We start from the raw sequence: 21,672 nt of genomic DNA, 5'->3' as shown, positions 1-21,672 counted from the left end.
CAGGGCTGTCCTGGTGATTCCTGCTAGCATTCATATAAGCTGAACACAGTCCTTCAGTCCTTATAGCTTTTTTGTTTGTTTGTTTTGGGGGGGCCACACCCAGCATCGCTCAGGAGTTACTCCTGGCTCTACGCTCAGAAATTGCTCCTGGCAGTCTCAGGGGACCATATGGGATGCCGGGATTCGAACCACTGTCTCTCTGCATGCAAGGCAAATGCCCCACCTCCACGCTATCTCTCCAGCCCCTCCTTATAGCTTTTTTGTCTGGAATCCTCACAGCACAGCAACTAAAAAAGATGTGTGAGCCCCATGAGTTCATGCATGAGCTCCATAGTGACCCCAGGGAGCACCACAAGGAAATGTAAAATGGCTTACATTCCTCATAATAGCATCCAGGGGAAGAGAAATAATAAATTGAAAATAAAATTGGTTTATACCTCATAAAGCAAAATCAAGAAAAGCTTGCCCCTGGGAAAGGGATGGAAATGCTGAATACTTGCCCACAGCAACCAGACATAGAGAAGATGCCATAATTGGTCTTTGAACTTCCTGAAAACCAAAACCAAGAGAGGCTTGACCAGTTCCTTGGTGTTCACTAGCCACAGGGGAACACACTACAGTTATTCACAGGAAATAAAGCTGCTCCCCACAGTGAAGTCATGTCCTATTTGTATTCATATCCTGCACTTGGGCATAGCCCTGCCATCCACAGGACTGACTGACATGACTCTTTCCTAGCAAGGATTACTCTGGACAAGAACTTGATGTTGAAAGGAGATAGTGATATGCATGATACCCTTTCATTAACGATAGTGCAAACTACAGTGTTTAAAAGGGAAAATAGGGGGAGAGAGGGAGAAAGATAGGAGAGTAGGAGAAAGATAAAAAGGGGAACGGAAAGAAAGAGAGACAGAGAGAGAAGTAAAATGTCCCAGAGGCAGGCACGGGTGGGTGGTAGGGAAACTGGGGACACTGGTGGCGGGAAATGTGCACTGGTGAAGGGTGTTGCACTTTGTATGACTAAAAACACAATTATGAACAACTTTGTAACCATAGTATTTAAGTAATTAAAAATAAATAAAAGAGAATATCCCCAGTTTTTCTTTTAAAAAAGGAACCAGTCACGTAGAGCATCTGACGAAAGAACCCAGGAGACTGAAAGTCTAGAAAATGAAATTAAGGAAGTGAGTTGATGAATCCATTAGTCTGTTTCTTGCTATCTCCATTATAACAGCCAATCCAGAAAAGCCTTCCTGGGGTACAGGTGGAATATCAAATTAAATAGTCCAGATAGGGATCAGAACAATAGGACAGCAGGGAGAAGTTTTCCTTGGTATGAGCTGATCTGGGTTCAATCTCTGGCATCCCATATAGTCCCCCCCAGCACCATCAGGAGCAATACCTGGTGTGGCCCAAAACACCAAAAAAAAAAAAAAATCTAAAGAGCACCTGTTTTAAAAGGTACCAGAATATAATCTAGAACATTACTGAGTAGACTCTGTATCTTTATACATGCCTATACACACACTACTTTCTCCTAACAGAATGTTTGATATTACAAAGCCTGTGATTGCATTTAAGGTTACTGAGCTCTGGTAAAGGTCAGAAAGGGTCATTTGCCCTCTGGGACTGATAAAGGGGAGGAGACTCATGAACTGATCTCTGTGGTGATGTGTCTAAGGGGATTTCTCCTTGCCTCAGCCTTTGAGGGAGGGTGCAGAGAAAAGTGAGCAATAGTAAAACAGAAAGAAAGTCTAGGCTGTGCTTCTTGTAGGGGAATTCTCTCTCTCTCTCCTCTCTCTCTCCCTCTTTCTCTCTGTCTCTTTGGTTTTGGGCTACACCCTGTGGTGCTCTGGGGCTACTCCTGGCTCTGCACTCAGGGGTCATTCCTGGCAGTGATCAGGGGACCATATGAGATGTCAGGGACTGAACCGGGTAGGCCACAGAACAAAAGCCCTGCCTACTGTGCTATTGCTCCAGTCCCTGGAGACCATCTCTTATTGCCAGCAGGAGACTTGTGCTCACATGGAAAGGGCAAAAACAATGCTGACAGTAAGGGCATGCTGAAGGTGAACTCAAATCTTGGGTGTATTGGGGAGAAAACTTGTGATGCTTCAAAGATTCGGTTTGGTTTTATTCCCCCCCCAATATCAAGGCAATAACATGAAGTGTGGGATTTCTTCCTGTGTAAACTGGCCTTTTAACTTATGGTGTCAGCATTCTCTTAGAGCTGAATAAAATAAAAGGATGATCTTTATTATGCCGATAAAGGAGTGATGTGATGAAGATTTTTGTTTGCTCTGAGCAGAGCCTGTTTTTACCTTCTAACCATCCTCCCCAGTATATCCCATTACCTTGAACTTCTCCTCATAGTTCTCAAAGGCTTCCATGACCATACATACTGCCTCCATAGAGCGCTCAAGTCGGCCATCCACCCCATTAAAGCGGTACATGCTGCCGGATACATCCACAACCAGGCGCAGGCGCTTGGGTTTCTGTTGTGGGCTTCCCAGCTAAAGGAATAAGAGAAAGGCAAGTGAACGACCACTACTGGCTGCTGTTCTGGATCTCCCACAGGCCACAGCAGCAGCCACAAAGGAGGAAGGCAAGACATTTGCAGGCTTGGCCTTGTACCAGGCTGTCTAGGCAGGTGAAAAGGCATCTATGGCTGTTTCTCAATAAATGGAATTTCAGACTTAGGAGGGACATCTGGGAAAGATTATCTAGAGGAATATGGTCTTGTAAAGCTGTTTTCCTGAGGCTGACGATCATCTTAGAAATTGATCTGGAAAGAAATAAACCCTAACATGTCATTTTGCTGTCACATCTTGGAGTCAGTTAACCAGGCAAGACAGAGTTATTTTGGAAGTCCAAATCCATTTTACTCGTACCTGTTGTGTAGTGGCCTGAAAATCACCTTCCACACAATCCTTGGAAAGTGTCAGATTCCCTAAACAAGGTTCTGTGAAGAGGATCTGGCAAAGGACTTAAAAGGAAGAATTTCTTCAGTGAATTTTGTTTTCAGTTTTCTCTTCTTTCCAGTTACTGAGTTACTACTTTTCTTTGTTTTTCTTGGCAATTAGAGATATGAATGTTGTAACTAATTGCTGTTTAGCAGCAATTAACTCAATTAAAATGTGAAACTAAGTTTGATTTTTAGATTTCTGTCTGCCAATTTGATAAATTAAAGGCACATTTGTCAGTTTCACTTATAAAATACAGAGGAGGGGAAGTCCAGATTTTTCTGTTATACTTGTTGACATATATGGAAACTAATGAGTATGTTAAACTTTTTTTTTTGAGAAATAGAATTTTGGGGTGGTTACTAGGGCTGTAATAGTTTAAGACATAACAAAATATTTTTTTCTCTTTGGGTCATAACTTTCAGAGGCTTTCGGTTGCCTGGGATTGAATGAGGGATCTCCTGATGCAAACAAAGTCTATGTTCCAGATCGTCGAGCTCTCTTCCTAACACTTAACTATGGTTCTAAGTATGTAGCTGGGTCTGCCTAAGTGAAGAACAGTGTCACATAAATTCCAGAACTGCTCATAATTTTAGTGTATGTAAACACATTTTTGACCACAAACTGAGTCACTTAAAGGAAAGCAGCTATTGACTCAAACCAGTGACACAAAACTAAGGCTTCTCTAAGTTACTAAGGTATCTCTGTTGAATAACACTTACATCAAGTATGTGATTCCCCTTCTTCTACTCCTCTCCCATCTCAGTGGTTACCTAGCAATGCTGTTTTTTAAGGGACTAGAAGCCACAGAGTCTTCTATGAGGCTTGTTATGTAAATATAGGCTACTGTTGTTCTTTTGGTCATTGCATTACAAATATTTTAAATAACAGCTGTGTAAACTTGTTATGATACAGTTAGGGTTTAAAGGTGAATTCCATATATTCTAAAATTTTCTTCAGTTATATTATGACACATCCGTAAAGCAACAGAACAGAATAAAAATTCCAAGACTTCTCTGAAGTTTCACTCCCAGTGTCTTCTGGGACATAGACAAGTTCAGTTTCCTGAGATGGGGGCACCTTGCTCTGTTTAGTTGCTGAGCATCTTAGGGATCTATAAAGCCTTGATTCTCCTCTTAAAGGCCACAGCTGCTACTAGCAGCCCCAAACTTCCTTCTCCAGGTTCCAGTAGCTCCACTTGAATGCCTGTAAGATCTGTGGTTGAAATGGTGTACTGCCTCTTTTGTTTCTTTAAAGTACTCCCTGACCTTTGTAAGGTGTCTTTTTTATTAACTCTTCCTTATGTTACTCAATTTGAGTACTTGTTTCTTTTCTTTTCTTTTCTTTCCTTTTCTTTTTTTTTTTTTTTTTTGGTTTATGGGTCACAGCCAGCAGCTCTCAGGGGTTACTCCTGGCTCTATGCTCAGAAATCACTCCTGGCAGGCTAGGGGGACCATATGGGATGCTGGGATTTGAACCACCGTCGTTCTGTGTCTAAGGCAAACGCCTTACCGCTGTGCTATCTCTCCAGCCCCAAGTACTTGTTTCTTGACTCATGTTTAGATCTGGACTTGGATAATAAATGGTATATTATGCTTTTTTAAAACTTTCTTTTTCTTGCCACACCCGGTGACACTCAGGTGTTACTCCTGGCTATGTGCTCAGACCTCCATCCGTCCTGGGTCAGCCTCATGCAAGGCAAATGCCCTACCACTCATCACTTTGGCCCTTAAAAACTTTCTTTTCACATAATGCTTTCCTTAACCCTATTCAGGGTTTTTGGTGTTCCTACAAAGATTCAAAAGAATAAAACCTCCAAGTATCTGTAAAGTTAAACTCTGTATATCTGAGCTCCTAAGTCATCTTTATTTACTTGCGGCTCCAGATCACCCCGGCGTTTGTAGATGGCTTTTTCTCCAGTCAGTCCATCGATGATCTTGGCATCATCTAGATCCCCAGTAGCTTGATGCCTAAGCCATTGTCTTTCTTTGCCTTTAGCCTAAAATGACACACACACACACAAATCCTTTTAATTAGTTCACACATGCTATGAATGAATAATAGAAAACACAGAGATCTTTCTAACAAGTAATGGTTCTATAGTTGCAATTTCATAAATTTTCAAAATACCTTTCATGTGAATTTTGGAAGTTTTCTTTTTAACTTTATTTATTGATTCATTGATTGATTGGTTTCTGGGGCACACCCAGAGGCATTCAGGGGTTACTTCTGGATTTGCACTCAGAAATCGCCCCTGGCAGCCTGGGGAACCATATGGGATGCAGAGAATCAAACCAGTTCCCTCCTGGGTTGGCCACATGTAAGGCAAATGCCCTCTGGTGTGCGATCTCTCCACCCTCCAAAATTTTGGCAGTTTTAATTGTTTTAATATATGAAGTGATAACACAGATTCACAAGACATATATGCACGGGAAAACAGTATACAAATGACCCCTGGTGAAATATGTAAGATCTGGAAATGTAATAATGAAGCATTTCTTATGGATTTCTCATTAATTTTAACATACTCCCAGAAAATTTGTTATTAGCATGAACTTGTTAACACTGCAAGTGCAAAAATATGTGACCTTCAAACCCTCTTGCTTTTGGAAAAGTTATTTGTTTACATGGAAACAGCTGAAAATAATAGTATATGACTTTTTTGTGCCCCATATGTCTCTCTGGTCACCTTTGTTTAGAAAAATTTTGAGGGGGGGGGGATAAAAAAAAAAAGAAAAATTTTGAGCTGGGTTCAAAAGGTAGAGTAATACATTCCTACAGTAAGTTAACACTGTGGTATATATGCTTTATCCCAATAAGGCATAGTGTTATTACAGGTGAGGCTTATTTATACACTAAGAAGCAGGAAAAAGAGCTAAAATATTTTTATCTAGAGAAGTAGTGAGATGATACTCTTAGTAATCAGACATTGTGTTGGTCCAATCATCCCTTTGCCTGGCCTCAGAAAGCTACTTAGTCTGTCTTCATTTCTGTTTTCTCATTCTAAGAAGAGAGTACTCATTCTATTTTAACAAACTTTTGTAAATATTAATCTGAGAAACTTGAAAAACTAATGTTAGACTGGCACCATTCATCCTGTGAGATATTATAGACCACCAAGACCACATTAATTTAGGTATAGCTCCCACCACTGTTTTTTTGTTCCATTTGGTAGTGTTCAGGGGCCAAACCTGGTTTGGTCTTGGAATCTAACCAGAGTCAGTTGCATACAGGAATACAGGACAAGTGCCTTGCCTCCTATACTATATTACTCTGGTTTCCCTTTACTATATTATTGGAGGAAGTTGCATAATAAAATTGTCATTGAAAATACAAAACTCAGGGCCTAAAAGATAGCCTGGAGGTAGTGCATTTGCCTTGCATACACAAGAATGGTGGTTTGAATTCTGGCATCCCATATGATCTCTCAAGCCTGTCAGGGGTGATTTCTGAACATAGAGCCATGAGTAACCTCTGAGCACTGCCAGGTGTGACCCCCCCCCCAAAAAAAAAGAAAATACAAAACTCTTCTATACAACATAACTGGCAGTACTGTTCCTGATGCTCTTGCTGCAAATTTACCAATTTGAATAAGGATATATTGTGAATAAGAAATAGAAACTATTAAACTACTAGCATAAAGACACTAAATTTGTATGCAGCCTATTTCAGAAGCCAGCAGGTACAGATATTTACCCCTTAGAAAGATGGTCTTTCTTAATGTGTGTAATTACTCTTACAGAAAAATGAAATTAATCAATACATAGAACTGTATAAAATATATTGCAACAGGGGACAGGAGGAAAGGGTAGCAGAGAATCCTTTTGCAATAGATGAAAGATTGACACATAGTTCATCCTCTTCACTTTGCAACAAAAATTGACTGGGCCCCAGCTCCTATCTCCTCTTGGAACAGATAGTTCCTTAGACTTTCAGAATAATTTGTGGTGGGAAATGTAACTGAGTTTCTAGTCTGGCACTTTCAATTCTGAGATTTTATGACACTGGATAGTACCACATTGAAGATCACTGTAGCATGGGGGCCATGCTAAGATGGGTGAGGACAGAGTATTCTACATTGGAAAAATAAGCACTGCAAAAAATAAAAGAAGTTGGTAATATTAGTCAGCTAACATCAAAATGGCAATGGCATGGAGGTTAGACTTTAGATGTAGATTTAATATAAATAAGGAATTAGAATAGTAATAATTTTGGTGGAGATGCAAGAATTTTGTACACCAAAAACATAAACATTAGGACTATTAAAAAACCATGTTACTTTCAGTTTTAAAAATAAAAGTGGAATAAAATGGCATATTGCATTATTCAACTGTTACCATTGGTCATAAGTCATACCCACTGTACTCAGGGCTTACTCTTGGCTTTGTGCTCAGGAATCATGCCAGGCAGGCTCAAGAGATTAGAGGAAGTGCTGGGGATTAAGGCTGGGTTAGCACATCTCCAAATACTGATTTTCAAAGTTTATTAATACACTGTCAAGATGGTAATCCTGTGATTGACTTATACCTTACTGGCTGCTACATAATTTTATTAACCAGTGATGCTTTTGTCCTGTAAAGAGCATTGCAAGGCTACAGATTAAATAATTCTTGTGACTGCCTTAAATGTATATTACAATCATTAAAATAAAATTTAAAATCAGGTCTAAAAATAATAGACAACAAATTATTCATGATCATGTTTCAGGTATAGTGTTCCTTCATCAGTGCCCCGTCTTCTGGTAATTTTTGTGAGAGAGATCTAGAGCAGCTTAATGCCAGAATCAGAGGGACGAGTGATTCATGTTCCAGGGAGAATACTCTCTCAGACCCTGTATACCAGTCAAATATGTAACTCTTTTTCTTTTTTGGTTTTTTGGGCCACACCCGGTGTTGCTCAGGGGTTAATCCTGGCTGTCTGCCCAGAAATAGCAAATAGCAAATAGCTCCTGGCAGGCACGGGGGACCATATGGGACACCGGGAGTCGAACCAACCACCTTTGGTCCTGGATCGGCTGCTTGCAAGGCAAATGCCACTGTGCTATCTCTCCGGGCCCATATGTAACTCTTAGTCTAAGTAGTGAGTGTAGAGATGATCAGTTTTTTTTTTATTAAGACAAAAATTATACTGAAAAGTTACTGTTTTTCTTTGCTTTGTTTTTAGGCCACTGCTGAAGGTATCTGAAAGACCAATTCATGATCAGGACTGAAACAGAGCTAGCCACATGCAAGTTAAGTGCCTTAACTCTCACATGACTTTTCTGTTCCCTATGCTATAAATCTTAAGAAAAGTGGAGAGGTCCAGTTCATGAGCATGAATTATTAAAAAAAAAGAAAAAAGAAAAAAATTGTGCCACTCTGACACATTTCTGTTTGCTTACACTTCTCTCTCTTTAGAAATGTATTTTTTCTCATTATTTACCTACTTCACTAGAAAGTTCTTAGAACAGTATCTGATATAAAATGGGTGCTTGATAAATAGCTTTTGAATAAAGTTGAAATTTTTGTATTTATTAAAAATTAGTATTTATTCTAAAATAAAGGATGATATGAAAATATGTGAACCCCAAACTAACCAAATACATGCATACCTATCTCCTCTGCAGTGCTAATTACAATAGCCAAAATGAATAAAGAACATGGGTGAACAACTGGTGAAGAAAGAAAATGGGAATATATACACAACATGTATATAGCTAACTCAGCTAACTTTTTAACAACATGGATGCAAATGGAGGGGATCATGCTAAATGAAAGAAGTCAGAAGGAGAAAGAGAAATATTGGATGATCTCACTCATATATAGAATATAAAGAAACAAAGCAAAGACATAGCTTGATCGAAATGAAACAAATCCATAGAGCTCTGATCACAGACTTGAAGTAAATGGAGGGAGGAGGGTCCAATGGACTGTGATGGAGGGTAATTTGGTGGTGGCTGTAGTAATGCATATTTAGAAAGTGCATCAAATTGTATTTCTAAAATATACAGCCATGTATACTAATGTTTCAGCAATAAAAAGCATGCATATACAGCATTATCTCAATGCCTATTTTCTATACATATATACAAAGAAAAACACACTATAGAAACGATTCAAAATATTAACATGCTTTGTTATTCTGGGTTATGAAATTGCAGGTTTCTGCATTTTCTGATTTTCATATAATAAACCTACACCTTTAAAAATCTGAATTAAATTCACATTTGTGTCTCAAAAAGATTTTAAGAAACTTATATTTTATAAAATATACCTTTGAAGCCAGTTTGCAGATTATAAAGAGGACTTTTCAAACTTTAATATGCATAGAAAAAAGTTGAGGATCTTGTTCAAATGCAATTTCTGATTTAGTAGGTTCATATCAGAGACTGCATTTCCAATAAGCTCCCTGGAGATGGCAATATAGTAGACCCAGAGACTACACACTGATGCTTTAGAACTGAGTTTGGTCCCTGGGAATATTCTACAATTCAGGGGTCTCAAACTCAATTTACCTGGGGGCCGCAGGAGGCAAAGTCAGGGTGATCCTTGAGTGCAAAGTCAGTAGTAAGCCTTGAACATTGGGGGGTGTGACCCAAACAACTAAAACAAAACAAAACAAAAAAAGATTCCTCTAGGGCAGAGCCACAAAATATTGTACAGAGGGCCGTTTGCGGCCTGAGGGCCACAAGTTTGAGACTGCCTTTTAAAGAGTCACCACTAGCAGAGATCTGGTTTTTCTCTGAAACTTCCACTTACTACAGATAACTTACAAATAGGGAGGGAAGTTAAATGTATACTACCAAGTGAAAGAAGTCAAACTTTTCAGGCTACATGGTGCATGATTCTAACTATATAACATCTGAAACACAGGAAGATAAAAAAAAAAAAAGGCAATAGATTCCTGGGGCAACAGTTGTTTTAGATTCTCAGCAATTCACTTTCTTAAGAGCCAGATCTAAGGAATGTAAGACATATTAGAAATATTCAGGACATTAGACTTGGTAATAGAGTTCATTATTATGGCAGCGGCCAAATGTGATACACATGTTTTTTTAATGTAATAAGAATATTAATAAATATACAGACACAAGTAAAACCAAAGAAACAAATGACATCACAGTAACAACCATATTAATTTATATGTAATTCAGGAAGCATATTAATTTATACTTCTAAGACTTAAGATTGCCAAAATACATCAGAGTTAATTGCATATTTTATGCCAATAAGACCAGGATATTTTTTGTCTTTATTTTTGTTTGTGTTTGGGTCCCATCCAGTAGTGCTTAGGCGACCATATGGGGTATTGCTGGGGGAAATCAGGGTCAGCTATATGCATGGCTTGCCTGCTGTACCATCTCTCCAGCCCTAGTTAGGGGTATTTCCAAACAGATTTATAAAGATTCTTTTATAGGTAAAAATGGAGTATCTATGATTTGCTATTTCAGATATTCCTATATTTGACTAAATTATACTAGAATATTTATTTTAAACCAGAAGGCTTTTTAATTCAAATTTCTCTAGTAGGCATGTGAAATAGCTTAATAAACAGCTAATTTTCAAAATTAATTTATTATATGATGGTTCCTCAAAGTTAAAAATCAGTAATTTTTCAATCTTTTTTTAAGTTTATTCTTTTTATTTATTTTTTATGATTTTTTATTTTTAATTATGAGAACAAAGATGCAAAGAAAGAAGACAAGGTAAAGTTACAGTGGAAGGACAATCACCCATAAACAGAATTCTCAGAAGAAGTCCCCTTGCTGATATCTTAACTTTGAACTTTCAGCCAAAGAACATTAAGATAAATAAAAGAGAACCCATGCACAATTACTTTGTCCCTCAAGCCCCCAGACTGTAATACATTATAATATTTCTTAGCAGCACACAAAGCAATCTATAGCCATAAGACTTAAGTAACTCCTTCAAGGCTTAGTATTTTTTTACATTTCCATGCAAATGCATAATAGTTTAAGTTAACCTCAAAAGTTTAAGTGGATTTTTTTTAAGGGTTAGAGTCAAAAGAACACAGTAAAAACGGTGTTAGAGTGGCAATTAATGTTTGCGTAGGCCCACCAAAATATGAGGGACATGGAAAGGAAAAACCTTGGCCTAACACAAGGAGACCCTATCCCTGAAGTTTCCTGATATAAGACCAACTCTAGGCTCCAGGCAAGCTAGTTTGTCCAATCCAAGACATTGTCTGTAGTGCCAACACACTTATTTTTCACAAAGTCTCTGTTGTTAGTATCATGCTTCTGTATTAAAGATCCTGGAATCTGCATATCCGACATTGAAGTCAGGATGTGGAGTGTCCTCTAGTTTCACTTCAAAATTAAAGGGCAATGCAGAGAGCCCTGTCATGTAAGCAGGTTGTTGTTGTTAAGTCTTCTCAGAGTTAAGGGAAGTCTCTTTTGAGCAGGTCAATGTCAATCAATCTTTTTATATCTGTAAATGTCACTGGTCCATGAACCAGTGATTAAAAACCACTGCAATAAACTAAACAAAAATATCTCTAATTAGTGGATTGTAAACATTCTACCTTACTGATATTAATTCCATTAGAGAAATTAATTAATAGCATTAGAGGTCAGAAGCTTCTATACTAAAAGTCCCAAAGTAGTTTCTAAGGTGATTCTAAGAAAAAATTAGAGCTGGTGTAAATTTGGGACAATAGAGCAAAACAGATAAAGATGCTGAAAGAGGAATAGAAACATAGTATTATTGAAACTCAATAATGGTGACTAAATTAAAATTCAATAAAATAAAGTATATTATTAAAAAGAGTAGTAGAGCAAAGATTCAAAACTTAGCAAAATTTGGGGTCAGGGAAGACATGCTTTTTTCCAAGAAATCTACCTTTTTATTTTTATTTGGTCAATTTAGACCTATTTGTGTTCAAGTTTTTGTGCAGAACTTTAAAAATAAAAACACCCATGCAAAATGTCTGCCTCATAGGCTTGCAGGATGGGGGAAGGTAGAGGGAAAGTGGGGTTATTGGTGGGGTGTGCAAATGACTGGTAAAGGATGTTGTACATTGCACAACTGAAACTCAATCATGAATATCTTTGTATCTGTAAAAAATTAATGTGAGACCAAGGTAGTCAAATGGAAAGCCTGAGTTTACTTCCTTCATCATCATAGCAATCTACAGATTGAACCAGATTACAGAGTGTAAAATCTAATTTAAACAACCGGAAAAGACCAGAGCTTCCACAGACAGAGCAAAAGCCAAAAGGAGAGTGTATCAATAAACAGTGGATGCCTTTGGCAAAAAAGCAAGTCCACTACATGGTTATAAGCAGCAAAAAAAAAAGTTTCTAAATATATAATTCTGTATTTTTGGGAGTAGAGGGTGTCTTGTGGTAAAGACCCAACTCCCTAGTCCAATGATCATATATGTACACTGAATGGAATACAAGAAATTACAATATATAAACCAGGGGTAATGTGTGGGGGATTCACAGCATATGCCACCTTGCTTACCTCTCCCAACCTTGATAATAACATTAATGGGTAGCAGACTGGACACTTTCTTCCCCCACTAAAGGCAATTAATTGAAGGGAGATTTACCACTCCTAGCAAATTGCTGAGCTCTTCAAGAAAATACAACTTTCAGGGCCGGAGAGATAGCATGAAGGAAGGGTGTTTGCTTTGCATGCTGAAGGACAATGATTCAAATCCTGGCATCCCATATGGTCCCCCGAGCCTGCCAGAAGCAATTTCTGAGCATAGACAGGAATAACCCCTGAGTGCTGCTGGGAATCGAACCACGGTTCGTCCTAGGCTAGCGCTGGAAAGGCAGACACCTTATCGCTCTGCGCCATTGCTCTGGCCCCAGCCAATTGGTCTTCTAATGGCAATGCCACTTATGTAGATAATGATCTATCTACAACTGTCTCCACTAACTATGACTCTGTTCAATTGGTAAAATTGTGTTTTAGAAGAATTTAAGATGTATTCTGATATTTCCTTTAATCTTCATGCAGATAGTGCATACTTAGCATATTCTATACCTTTGTTAAGAGACAGTAAGTTATCTAAAGCCAGTCTCTAATGCAACTAAATTGTTTGGTGAAATTCAACAATTAATCAGAACAAGAGTTCTGGGAGTCGGAAACTTCAGCAGGTGACATGGGGAATGGCATGGCTCCATGCTGTAGGCTTTTTGGCTAAGCTTAGGGGAAGATGTGGCCTTCAGCTGCCCCCCACAGCCTTCTCTCTCCTTCCTCCCAGACCCCAGGGTTATCCCTGGCCACCTGCCCAGGGTGCCAGCAAGGTGGATGCTGGGGAGGAGTTTAAAGGGGACCCCAGGTGTCCCTCATCCCCCACCCTGCACCAGAGGGTAAATTGAGGGACTGGTGAACTTCCCTTCCCATTAATCACCATTCTCAAATTTACATAGATTAATAGGATATCATATAGTTTAATCCACTTTGCATTATACAGTCTAGATAGTTAAACAGGATATCATAGAGGTTCATCTATGTTTATAATATACAGAATGTCTGTGTTGTATTATTCCCTTCCCCCATTGGCTCATCACCTTACAGGCTCATTTCCAGTCCTTTACTCTCATCCCCACTGTCTATTACCCCACATGTAACCATTTTTACCCTCAGCTATTCGCTCCTTATGAAGATTATTATACTCACTCAAACTAACTGCCAGTCAGCTTCCAAAATGAAAAAATAGACTTTCAGCCTGAGAAGAAACCAAAACCTGTTCCTGTTTATCTGTTATCAATGGACTTCTATCCTCCACCTCCCTTCACTGGGTCTCTGTGCTTGCTACCATAATCAGTTTCCGAGAAGCCCCACTCAAAGATATTTCCTGATACGGGACTGCTGGGAGTTGTTTACAGACTCCAGATGGCCAAATCCCAGACCAAAGTGATGTCCCGGAAACAACACCCCCCCCCCCCACTATTTCTAAAATATAAAAGGGACATGTGTATTTCCTTTGTATATCTTAGATATATTCCCTTAACACAGAGGTCTCAAACTCAATTTACCTTGGGGCCGCAGGAGGCAAAGTCAGGGTGAGGCAGGGTTGCATAAGGGATTTCGCTTACCGAATATTCGCAATAAAAAATTGCATTAGTAAGAAAAAAATCGCAAAAAATTTCATTAAACATTTGCATACCCCGAACCAAACTGCTCAGGGTATGCAAATGTTTAATGCGATTTTTTTCTTACTAATGCAATTTTTATTGCGATTATTCAGTAAGCGAATAATCGTGAATACTGCGATATTTGAAGGCCTGCCATGGGCCACAAAATGTTGTATGGAGGGCCGCAAACGGCCCACTGGCCATGAGTTTGAGACCCCTGCCTTAACATCTATAACTCTTTTTAAATATCCTCTTGTATAGTGACAATTTTACCCAATGGTTTTTTGTTTATTTGTTTGCTTGCTTTTTCCCCTTTGGGATCTGTTCAATAAGCAATGCTGGTAGAAGAGTATCTCTGTTTAGAATTCATGTTAGAACCAAGTTATGGGGAATGTTGGACTTGTTCCCTCGGCCCCTCAATGCACCAACAACACCTTGTGGCATTGTTTCTCTTTTGCATAGGCACATTAAAATGGGAAAATATTACATATGCAAACAAGTTCTTACCTAATAGAGATGGGAACACAAAGTTTGTGATGCAGTTAAGCCTTATACCCTGAACATTGGCATAATGATTTGGCTTAGGCCTTAGAACAGGGGTCTCAAACTCAATTTATCTGGGGCCACAGGAGGCAAAGTCGGGGTGAGGCAGGGCCACATAAGGGTTTTTGCTTACCAAATATTCGCAATAAAAAATCGCATTAGTAAGAAAAAATATCGCAAAAAATCGCATTAAACATTTGCATACCCCAAACGGAACTGCTTGGGGTATGCGAATGTTTAATGCGATTCTTTTCTTACAAATCGATTTTTATTGCGATTATTCGGTAAGCAAATAATTGCAAATACGGCAATATTTGAAGGCCAGCTGCAGGCCACAAAATGTTGTACGGAGGGCCGCAAATGGCTGCGGGCTACGAGTTTGAGGTCTCTGCCTTAGAAGAATGGGCATTGCCCATACACCCCTGAACAATGGATACCATCTATGGAAACAACCACAATTGTCTATAATATTATCAGGATACAAACCTCTACCACAGAAGACCCTACCACTGCTCTGGAATTGACTTACTTCAAAGAGTGCTTTCAACACCCAGATGACTTAGCAACAACTTACTTGCAGGGCAGGTCTCTCCGCATCTAATGGTGAGGTGAAACTAGAGGATGCTCTAATTTCAGCCTGACTTTGATGAAGGAAATGCACAGAATCCAGAATCTTTAAATTCAGGAACCTGACACCAACAATAGTTAAAGTGTGAAAAAGTTTCAATGAGACCACAGAGAATGACTCAGGCCAAGGATTTATTTTCAGTTTACCCCATATTTTGCTGGGCCTATACAAACAACAGCAATTGCCACTTTCACGCCTTTACTACTGTATTTTTTAACACTTATCCTTTAATAAAGAAGGAAAAAAAACAGCTTACTGAACTTAAAAAAAAAATAACTGTAGTAGAAGGCCGGTCTTGAATACAGGCAGGGGATGGAAGGAGGGAGGGGAGGATTGGGGGTGAAAATGTTGCATTGGTGAAGGGTGGTGTTCTGTTTATGACTGAAGCCCAATTACAATCATGTTTGTAATCATGGTGCTTAAATAAAGAATTAAAAAATTCAGAACAAGAACAATGCCATTTTTTACAGGCCACCTAAGGGCACATTCAGGTCTTCCGAATCCTATGACCCTTGACAACTCCCTGGCTGATGAAGATACTAAAATATATGCCTTTTTTGTAGAGGGCATTGTTGCCGCTATACAGGCACATGGCCTACATCACTTAAATGCTAATACTCTAAAACTTAAATTTAAAATTACCAGGGAACAGGCTAGGCAGCTAGTTAAATCTCAGTTGCCTGTCCCACACTTGGGGTTAATCCCCAGGGATTAATTCCCAATGATATTTAGCAAATGGATATTACCTGCATCTTAGAATTTGGAAAATTTAAGTATTTTCATGTGACTATAGATACCTATAATGGATTCATATATGACTTTACAAGCAGGAGAAGCCTGCACAAAGTTATTGCTCATGTGTTATCCTGTTTTTCTGTTATGGGTATGCCTAAAACTATTAAAACAGATAATGGCCCAGGATACACAGGGAATAAATTCCACTCTTTTTGTAAATCACTTTCAATTTTTCACAAGACAGGCATTCCTTATAACCCGCAAGGCTAGGGCATGGTCAAACATGCCCATCAAACTCTTAAAAATATAATCAAACGATTAAAAATAGGACAATTATATACCATAAAAGGCTTGCCAAAAACGTGCTGGTGTATGCCTTGTTTGTTATTAATTTTTTACAGCTTGATCAGTTTGGTCACTCAGCAGCTGACAGATTGTGGCATACTTTAACTAAAAATCAGTACACCTTAGCACTGTGAAAAGATCCATTAACTGGTCAATGGCAAGACCCAGACCCAGTACTTATCTGGGATAGAGGATCTGTGTGCATCTTTAACACAAAGGAAGGCACCTGAAGAGACTTGTAAAACAAACTAACCAAACTGTCTCCAGGGCCACAACAAACTTTGAGATTTCCCCTTCTGTTCCTCCCACAGAACACCAGGAACAAGGAGACCAAGAGGATCACCTACTTCAAAAAGGACACACAAAACGGCTCCAGATGACAACACTAAGGAAGAGACACCTCCAAAGAGTGCTGTATAAAAGGACTGGCTTGAAAAATGGACTGTTAAAGACATTTTTACCCTGAAAAATGAAAATATCAGTCATGTACTTGTCCATGATTTTACTAATGTCTATTATGGGACAATGCGTCTCCATCTTCCTACCATCTGCTTCATTTGTGCAAAATTATTGGGTTTCACTAGCAAAAAGCCTTAATCTTACCTCATTTAGTTTGCAGCAGTATTCTCACATGTATGACATGTTGGACCATTGGGTAAGGCCGGTGTGTAAACCGGCTGACACCATCTCCAGTTTTACTTTCTTTTCCCAATTTCCCAATAAAATAGTAACTTATAAGGACTTGTCCAATTGGGGTATGATTTCTTATTCCACCCAAAAAGAGCAGTACAATTATTTACCCCCTTTACTATTATTGCTAATCAAAGCAGTTGTGTTTAATTTAATACTTGTTCTGCACACAACTGCAAATATTTGGGACCTCTTAAATGTTCCAAGTTTGTTCTAGTGTACTTGCCGGTGGGTTGGTTCTTTACCTGTGGTCAAACTACTTATAATTATATTCCTGCTAATATTACAGGTGAATGTTGTCTATCACGTTTGACTGTCTTTTTACCTGATAAATATCAACTAGAAAAGGTTTATCAGCAACAAGAAACCAGATCGGTTCCCTTATCAGAGAAATGTTCAGATAAAGTTTCCTTTTTGTCTGATGCTGAAAGTGTAGCCATGATAGTGTCTACTCTAGCACTATTCTTTTTTGGACCTATTAATCAAAGGCAAATACAACACCTAGGTTGTAATTTAGCCAAAGCTTTAAATGCTACCTCCACAGCACTGCCTTACTTAATCAAGAACAGATAGAGGAAAGGCAAGTCTTCTTGGACAATCCTGCAGTCATAGACTTACAGCTGTTTCATCATCAAGGCTGTGAAAAGGTAAAAGACACGTGTTGCTTTAATATTTCTGATAATAGTCAGGACATTCAGGATAATATTGATAAACTACATCAGTTGGTTGCAAATATTAAACAAGATGGAGGAGAATGGGATCAGTTTGGCTGGTTAACCACCCTCTTGCCTCTGTCCTTGGCCCCAATATTGGCCTTTTATTGGTAATTTTGTTTGGGACTTGGGCTTTCAAAAAATTAACTGATTCTATTAAGTATCAAATTGATGATTTACAGGCAAACCCCTCCCCCCAGGTTCACTACTATAGATTAGATTTAGCTGACAGGGGATACATTGAGGACCCGAGTGCCCCAGTGGAGTCCCTGACACCGCCTAACTTGAAGCCAGCAAATAGCCACAAAGCGCAGAACAGGGTATCTGCAGGTAAGGTAATTTAAACACCTTATCTTAAAACATGTCCATCTGCATGGAGCTTTAGCCCTGTAGCACTGTTCCTTTTGGCTCATGACACAGCTCCTGGCATCATTTATAATTGAAATGCCTTTTTTGAGCAACAAATTGGCATTCTTTTGGCTGTCTCCAAGTAGACACACTATCAATGTTTAGATTTACAGGATTATGACTTCTCTAGGAGATCTCTGCAACTGCCCTCACCACTGGTGAAATGCAGGGCTAACTGACAGCTGCTTGTCAGGCACAGGTGCTCTGGTGGGGAGACCCTGGTATGGAATATGACCCCAATGAGGACTCTTTTTTTTTAATTATCTTTATTTAAACATCGTGATTACAAATATAATTGTAGTTGTATGATTACAGTCATGTAAAGAACACCCCCTTCACCAGTGCAGGATTCCCACCACCAATTTCCCAGATCTACCTCCTCCCCACCCCACCCACACCTGTACTCAAGACAGGCTTTCTTTTTCCCTCATTCATTCACATTGTTATGATAGTTTTCAGTGTAGTTATTTCTCTAACTGCACTTATCATTCTATGTGGTGAGTTTCATGTTATTAGCTGCACCTACATGGGAGGATGGGGGGAAGTAAGGGTTTGGACTGAGGCAGTAAAATATTAGAAATGAGCTTTGTAGGGCAGTATCAAGGTCCCAATACAAGTGGATATTATGGATATATAGAATATATGCACACAATACTATCAATATGAAAACAAAGAGAAAAAATTTCCACTGACTATCCCAATATAAACCAGTGCTAGAACAGCCTACCCTCCTCACAGAATGCATTCCCATTAGTGTAGGGAGAGATAGGGGGAAAGCCTGTTGACCCCTATAGAGTCCACCTAGACTGGTGCCCAGGGAAAGACTGAAGTCCAGGGGAGAGAAACCCTATACCTGGCAAGAGCTGGTTCCAGAATCAAGGACGAAATCGGAAGTCAGATGTCTGCCCACCCTCCTCCCCATGCACCTCCCTTCTGGAGTATGGAGGGAGGGGGGAACCTGAGGACCACTAAAGAGTCACCTGAACCCACTTCTGGCCATCTGAGCTGGCACCCAGGGAAGGCCTGGAGTCAGGGGGAAAAGACAAGGACGGCTGGGGGCCTGCCAAGCCTCCCAGCACTCCCCAGGCCTGGGAGAAAGGCTCTGGAACTGGGCCTCCCCAAACCCCATACCTGGCAAGAGCTGGTCTCCAGAATCAAAGAGGAAACCGGAAGCCAGATGTCTGCCCGCCCTCCTCCCCATGCACCTCCCCCCTGGAGTATGCCAATGAAGACTCTTAACTGAATATTGTCGATTCCCTCTGCCAGTAGGATTCTGTGACCAACATATCACAGTTATCACACATAAACTTCCTTTATGATGCCCTGTGGTCCTGTGGAATCATGCACTTCAGTCAGTGGCTTTGTCACCCACCTCTACCTTTGAGTTAACTTTATATCAGACAGGGAAGAAAATCAGTCCAACTGAGTTGATCAGGCTGATGCAGTGTCACCCTGATAAGAGGCCTACCATGAGCAAAATTTGCTTAAGCAAAGGTTATAGTTAACCATAGGACCTTGAGAGGTGTCTTGAATTAACCAGAAATATGTTGTCCTCTGAGCATTTCAACTAGTTTACATGTTCTTTTTCTGAAAGTAATAAAATTGTACCTCTTTTTTGAAAGCTTGTAATAGAACTTTTACAAATGCAACCTAACTTTATATACATTATGTTTTCATTAGTATGAATTTACTGTGAATTCAAAACAGATGTACATATTTAAAAGAAAATCTTAAGTGATAGAAATAATAATACTAGGTCTTTTGTAATTATAACAAAAGAAGATATTTAAAAACAGGAGTAATTTACTATTTAAATAAGTATTTCAATAAGTTATATAAATAAAAGTCTAAAATATTAACCATTTATATTCCAGCACTCAATAAAATATTAAAGACTCCTACTTCCTCCAGCCCATTTATTTTAAAACCATTTATTTTGAAAGACTTTTTTTTTTTTGAGTTTTGACTTTCCCTATATTAGTGGCTTGGATAGATGATAAATAGTAAATTATTTGCCAAGATGGTGAGGATACAAGCAAATGAAAGCCTGCAAACGAAACTTTTATGCATTTCTTATACTTGATCCATCTTTATTAAAGTTCTCTTTCATTAAATTAACACATCTCAACATTAAGATTGCTGCTCTGCAGAGGTTGAGATTTTTTCCAGGCTCCTGCTCCTCCTCATTTTGCATAATGTAAAATAAAACTACTTTCCTGACTGTACCTCAGTCTTGTGTAGTAGCTTCTTTCTCAGTGAAATGTCTTCTCTCTTAGATTCACCTCTCCTTTTATCCTTTGCTCTTTGGGGTTTCAGGTGTGCTTACTCTGGTCCACATGGCTGTAGGGCTCTCTGATTTGATCTAATTTCTATGGCTACAGTAGAGGCCATCTGTCTGCAGCTCAGAGATATCTGCCCAGTTATAGCCAGTACTCTATGCTGGGGCCTTCTTTCTGGCAAGATAATCTATTTTTCCAGTCAGGACCACTCTTTTCTCTCTTTCTCAACAGAGTTTTGGGTATATTTCTGTGATTTAATACAAATGTCCCTTAACTGGCAATCATTTCCATGTGGGTCTGTATTCCTGAATGATGATGAGTGGGATAGCTATATAAATCTGCTCTGGAACAACTTGGATGGCTTCTCCTTGGTTGCATTTACTTCCTAATTTTGCTATTATTTGATTGTATCTTAAGGAGATTAGATAGTAATTGATCTAAATCTACTATCATAAGAAACTCAATAGGGAAGGAATTATAAATCAACATGAAAAGTTTATTTCCATATCATTTCTTATTTGGTTTGGAAATTTTTCTGCAAACAGGCCAATTTTTGGCATTCATTTTTTTTTTATTTGATTGAATCTGTGAATTGAAGACAAGTTGTAGGTGGCCTGGCCTCCTTTCCATTGTAATACCTTCCAGATTCTTGTCTGTTTGCTTGTAATGCCATAATATGAATCCTAAACTGGAAAACTACCCCACGCGCATTATCTCCAACCCAGGTGAATGAGTCTGAATCAGGGTCACACATGAAATAATCCAAACCAGGCTGAGGGTGAAAGACATGTAGTCTGGCAGTCTTCTACTTCGTATAAAGAGTATGCTGCCTGCAGAACTGCTGTTTTTATTGAGTACAGAGACCACCTCTGGGTAAGGCAGTAAGACAGATAGCTCAGGCTATCCTGAGTCAGTCCCACCCAGGTTTACAAGCAAGACAATCTTTGTTTCTGGGTAAATCCAAGTTGTAAACAAACATATAAAGGAACCAGACATGATCTTTGTTTTATGTTAAATAAGGTGTAACCTAACACTATCCTACGGTTCCACACGAGATACGCTTTCAAATACTGCTTTGCGGTGACAAAACGGAGGTTAAGCATCTGCTCCTCACCAGCTCTAGCACTCTTTTCTTCCTTGCATCTCTATAACAGATATAAATGTGATTCTGATGTTATCTCATAAAGTTGCTAATAATTTTCTATCTTTAGGAAGATTTTGAGTTGCCTTTGTACTATAATTTACAGAGATCACATAACACTATATTTAGCAA

The 21,672-nt window shown here is 39.0% G+C and overlaps 1 protein-coding gene across 1 annotated transcript in view; it reads right to left on the bottom strand.

The window, feature by feature from the left end:
• The window catches only part of VWA8 (von Willebrand factor A domain containing 8), a 381,934-nt gene that overhangs the window by 23,588 nt on the left and 336,674 nt on the right, over positions 1-21,672 (bottom strand). Inside the window, exons 41-42 of the mRNA XM_049778742.1 lie at positions 4,837-4,962; positions 2,355-2,513 (exon numbers count right to left, since the gene is read on the bottom strand). Of these exons, the coding sequence (XP_049634699.1) occupies positions 2,355-2,513; positions 4,837-4,962 (285 nt within the window). The remainder of the gene's footprint in view (positions 1-2,354; positions 2,514-4,836; positions 4,963-21,672) is intronic.

This window comes from Suncus etruscus, chromosome 8 (genome assembly GCF_024139225.1).
Source record: "Suncus etruscus isolate mSunEtr1 chromosome 8, mSunEtr1.pri.cur, whole genome shotgun sequence".
NCBI lineage: Eukaryota > Metazoa > Chordata > Mammalia > Eulipotyphla > Soricidae > Suncus > Suncus etruscus.
The sequence above is the reverse complement of the archived record's forward strand: the minus strand, read 5'-3'. Positions and strand labels throughout refer to the sequence as shown.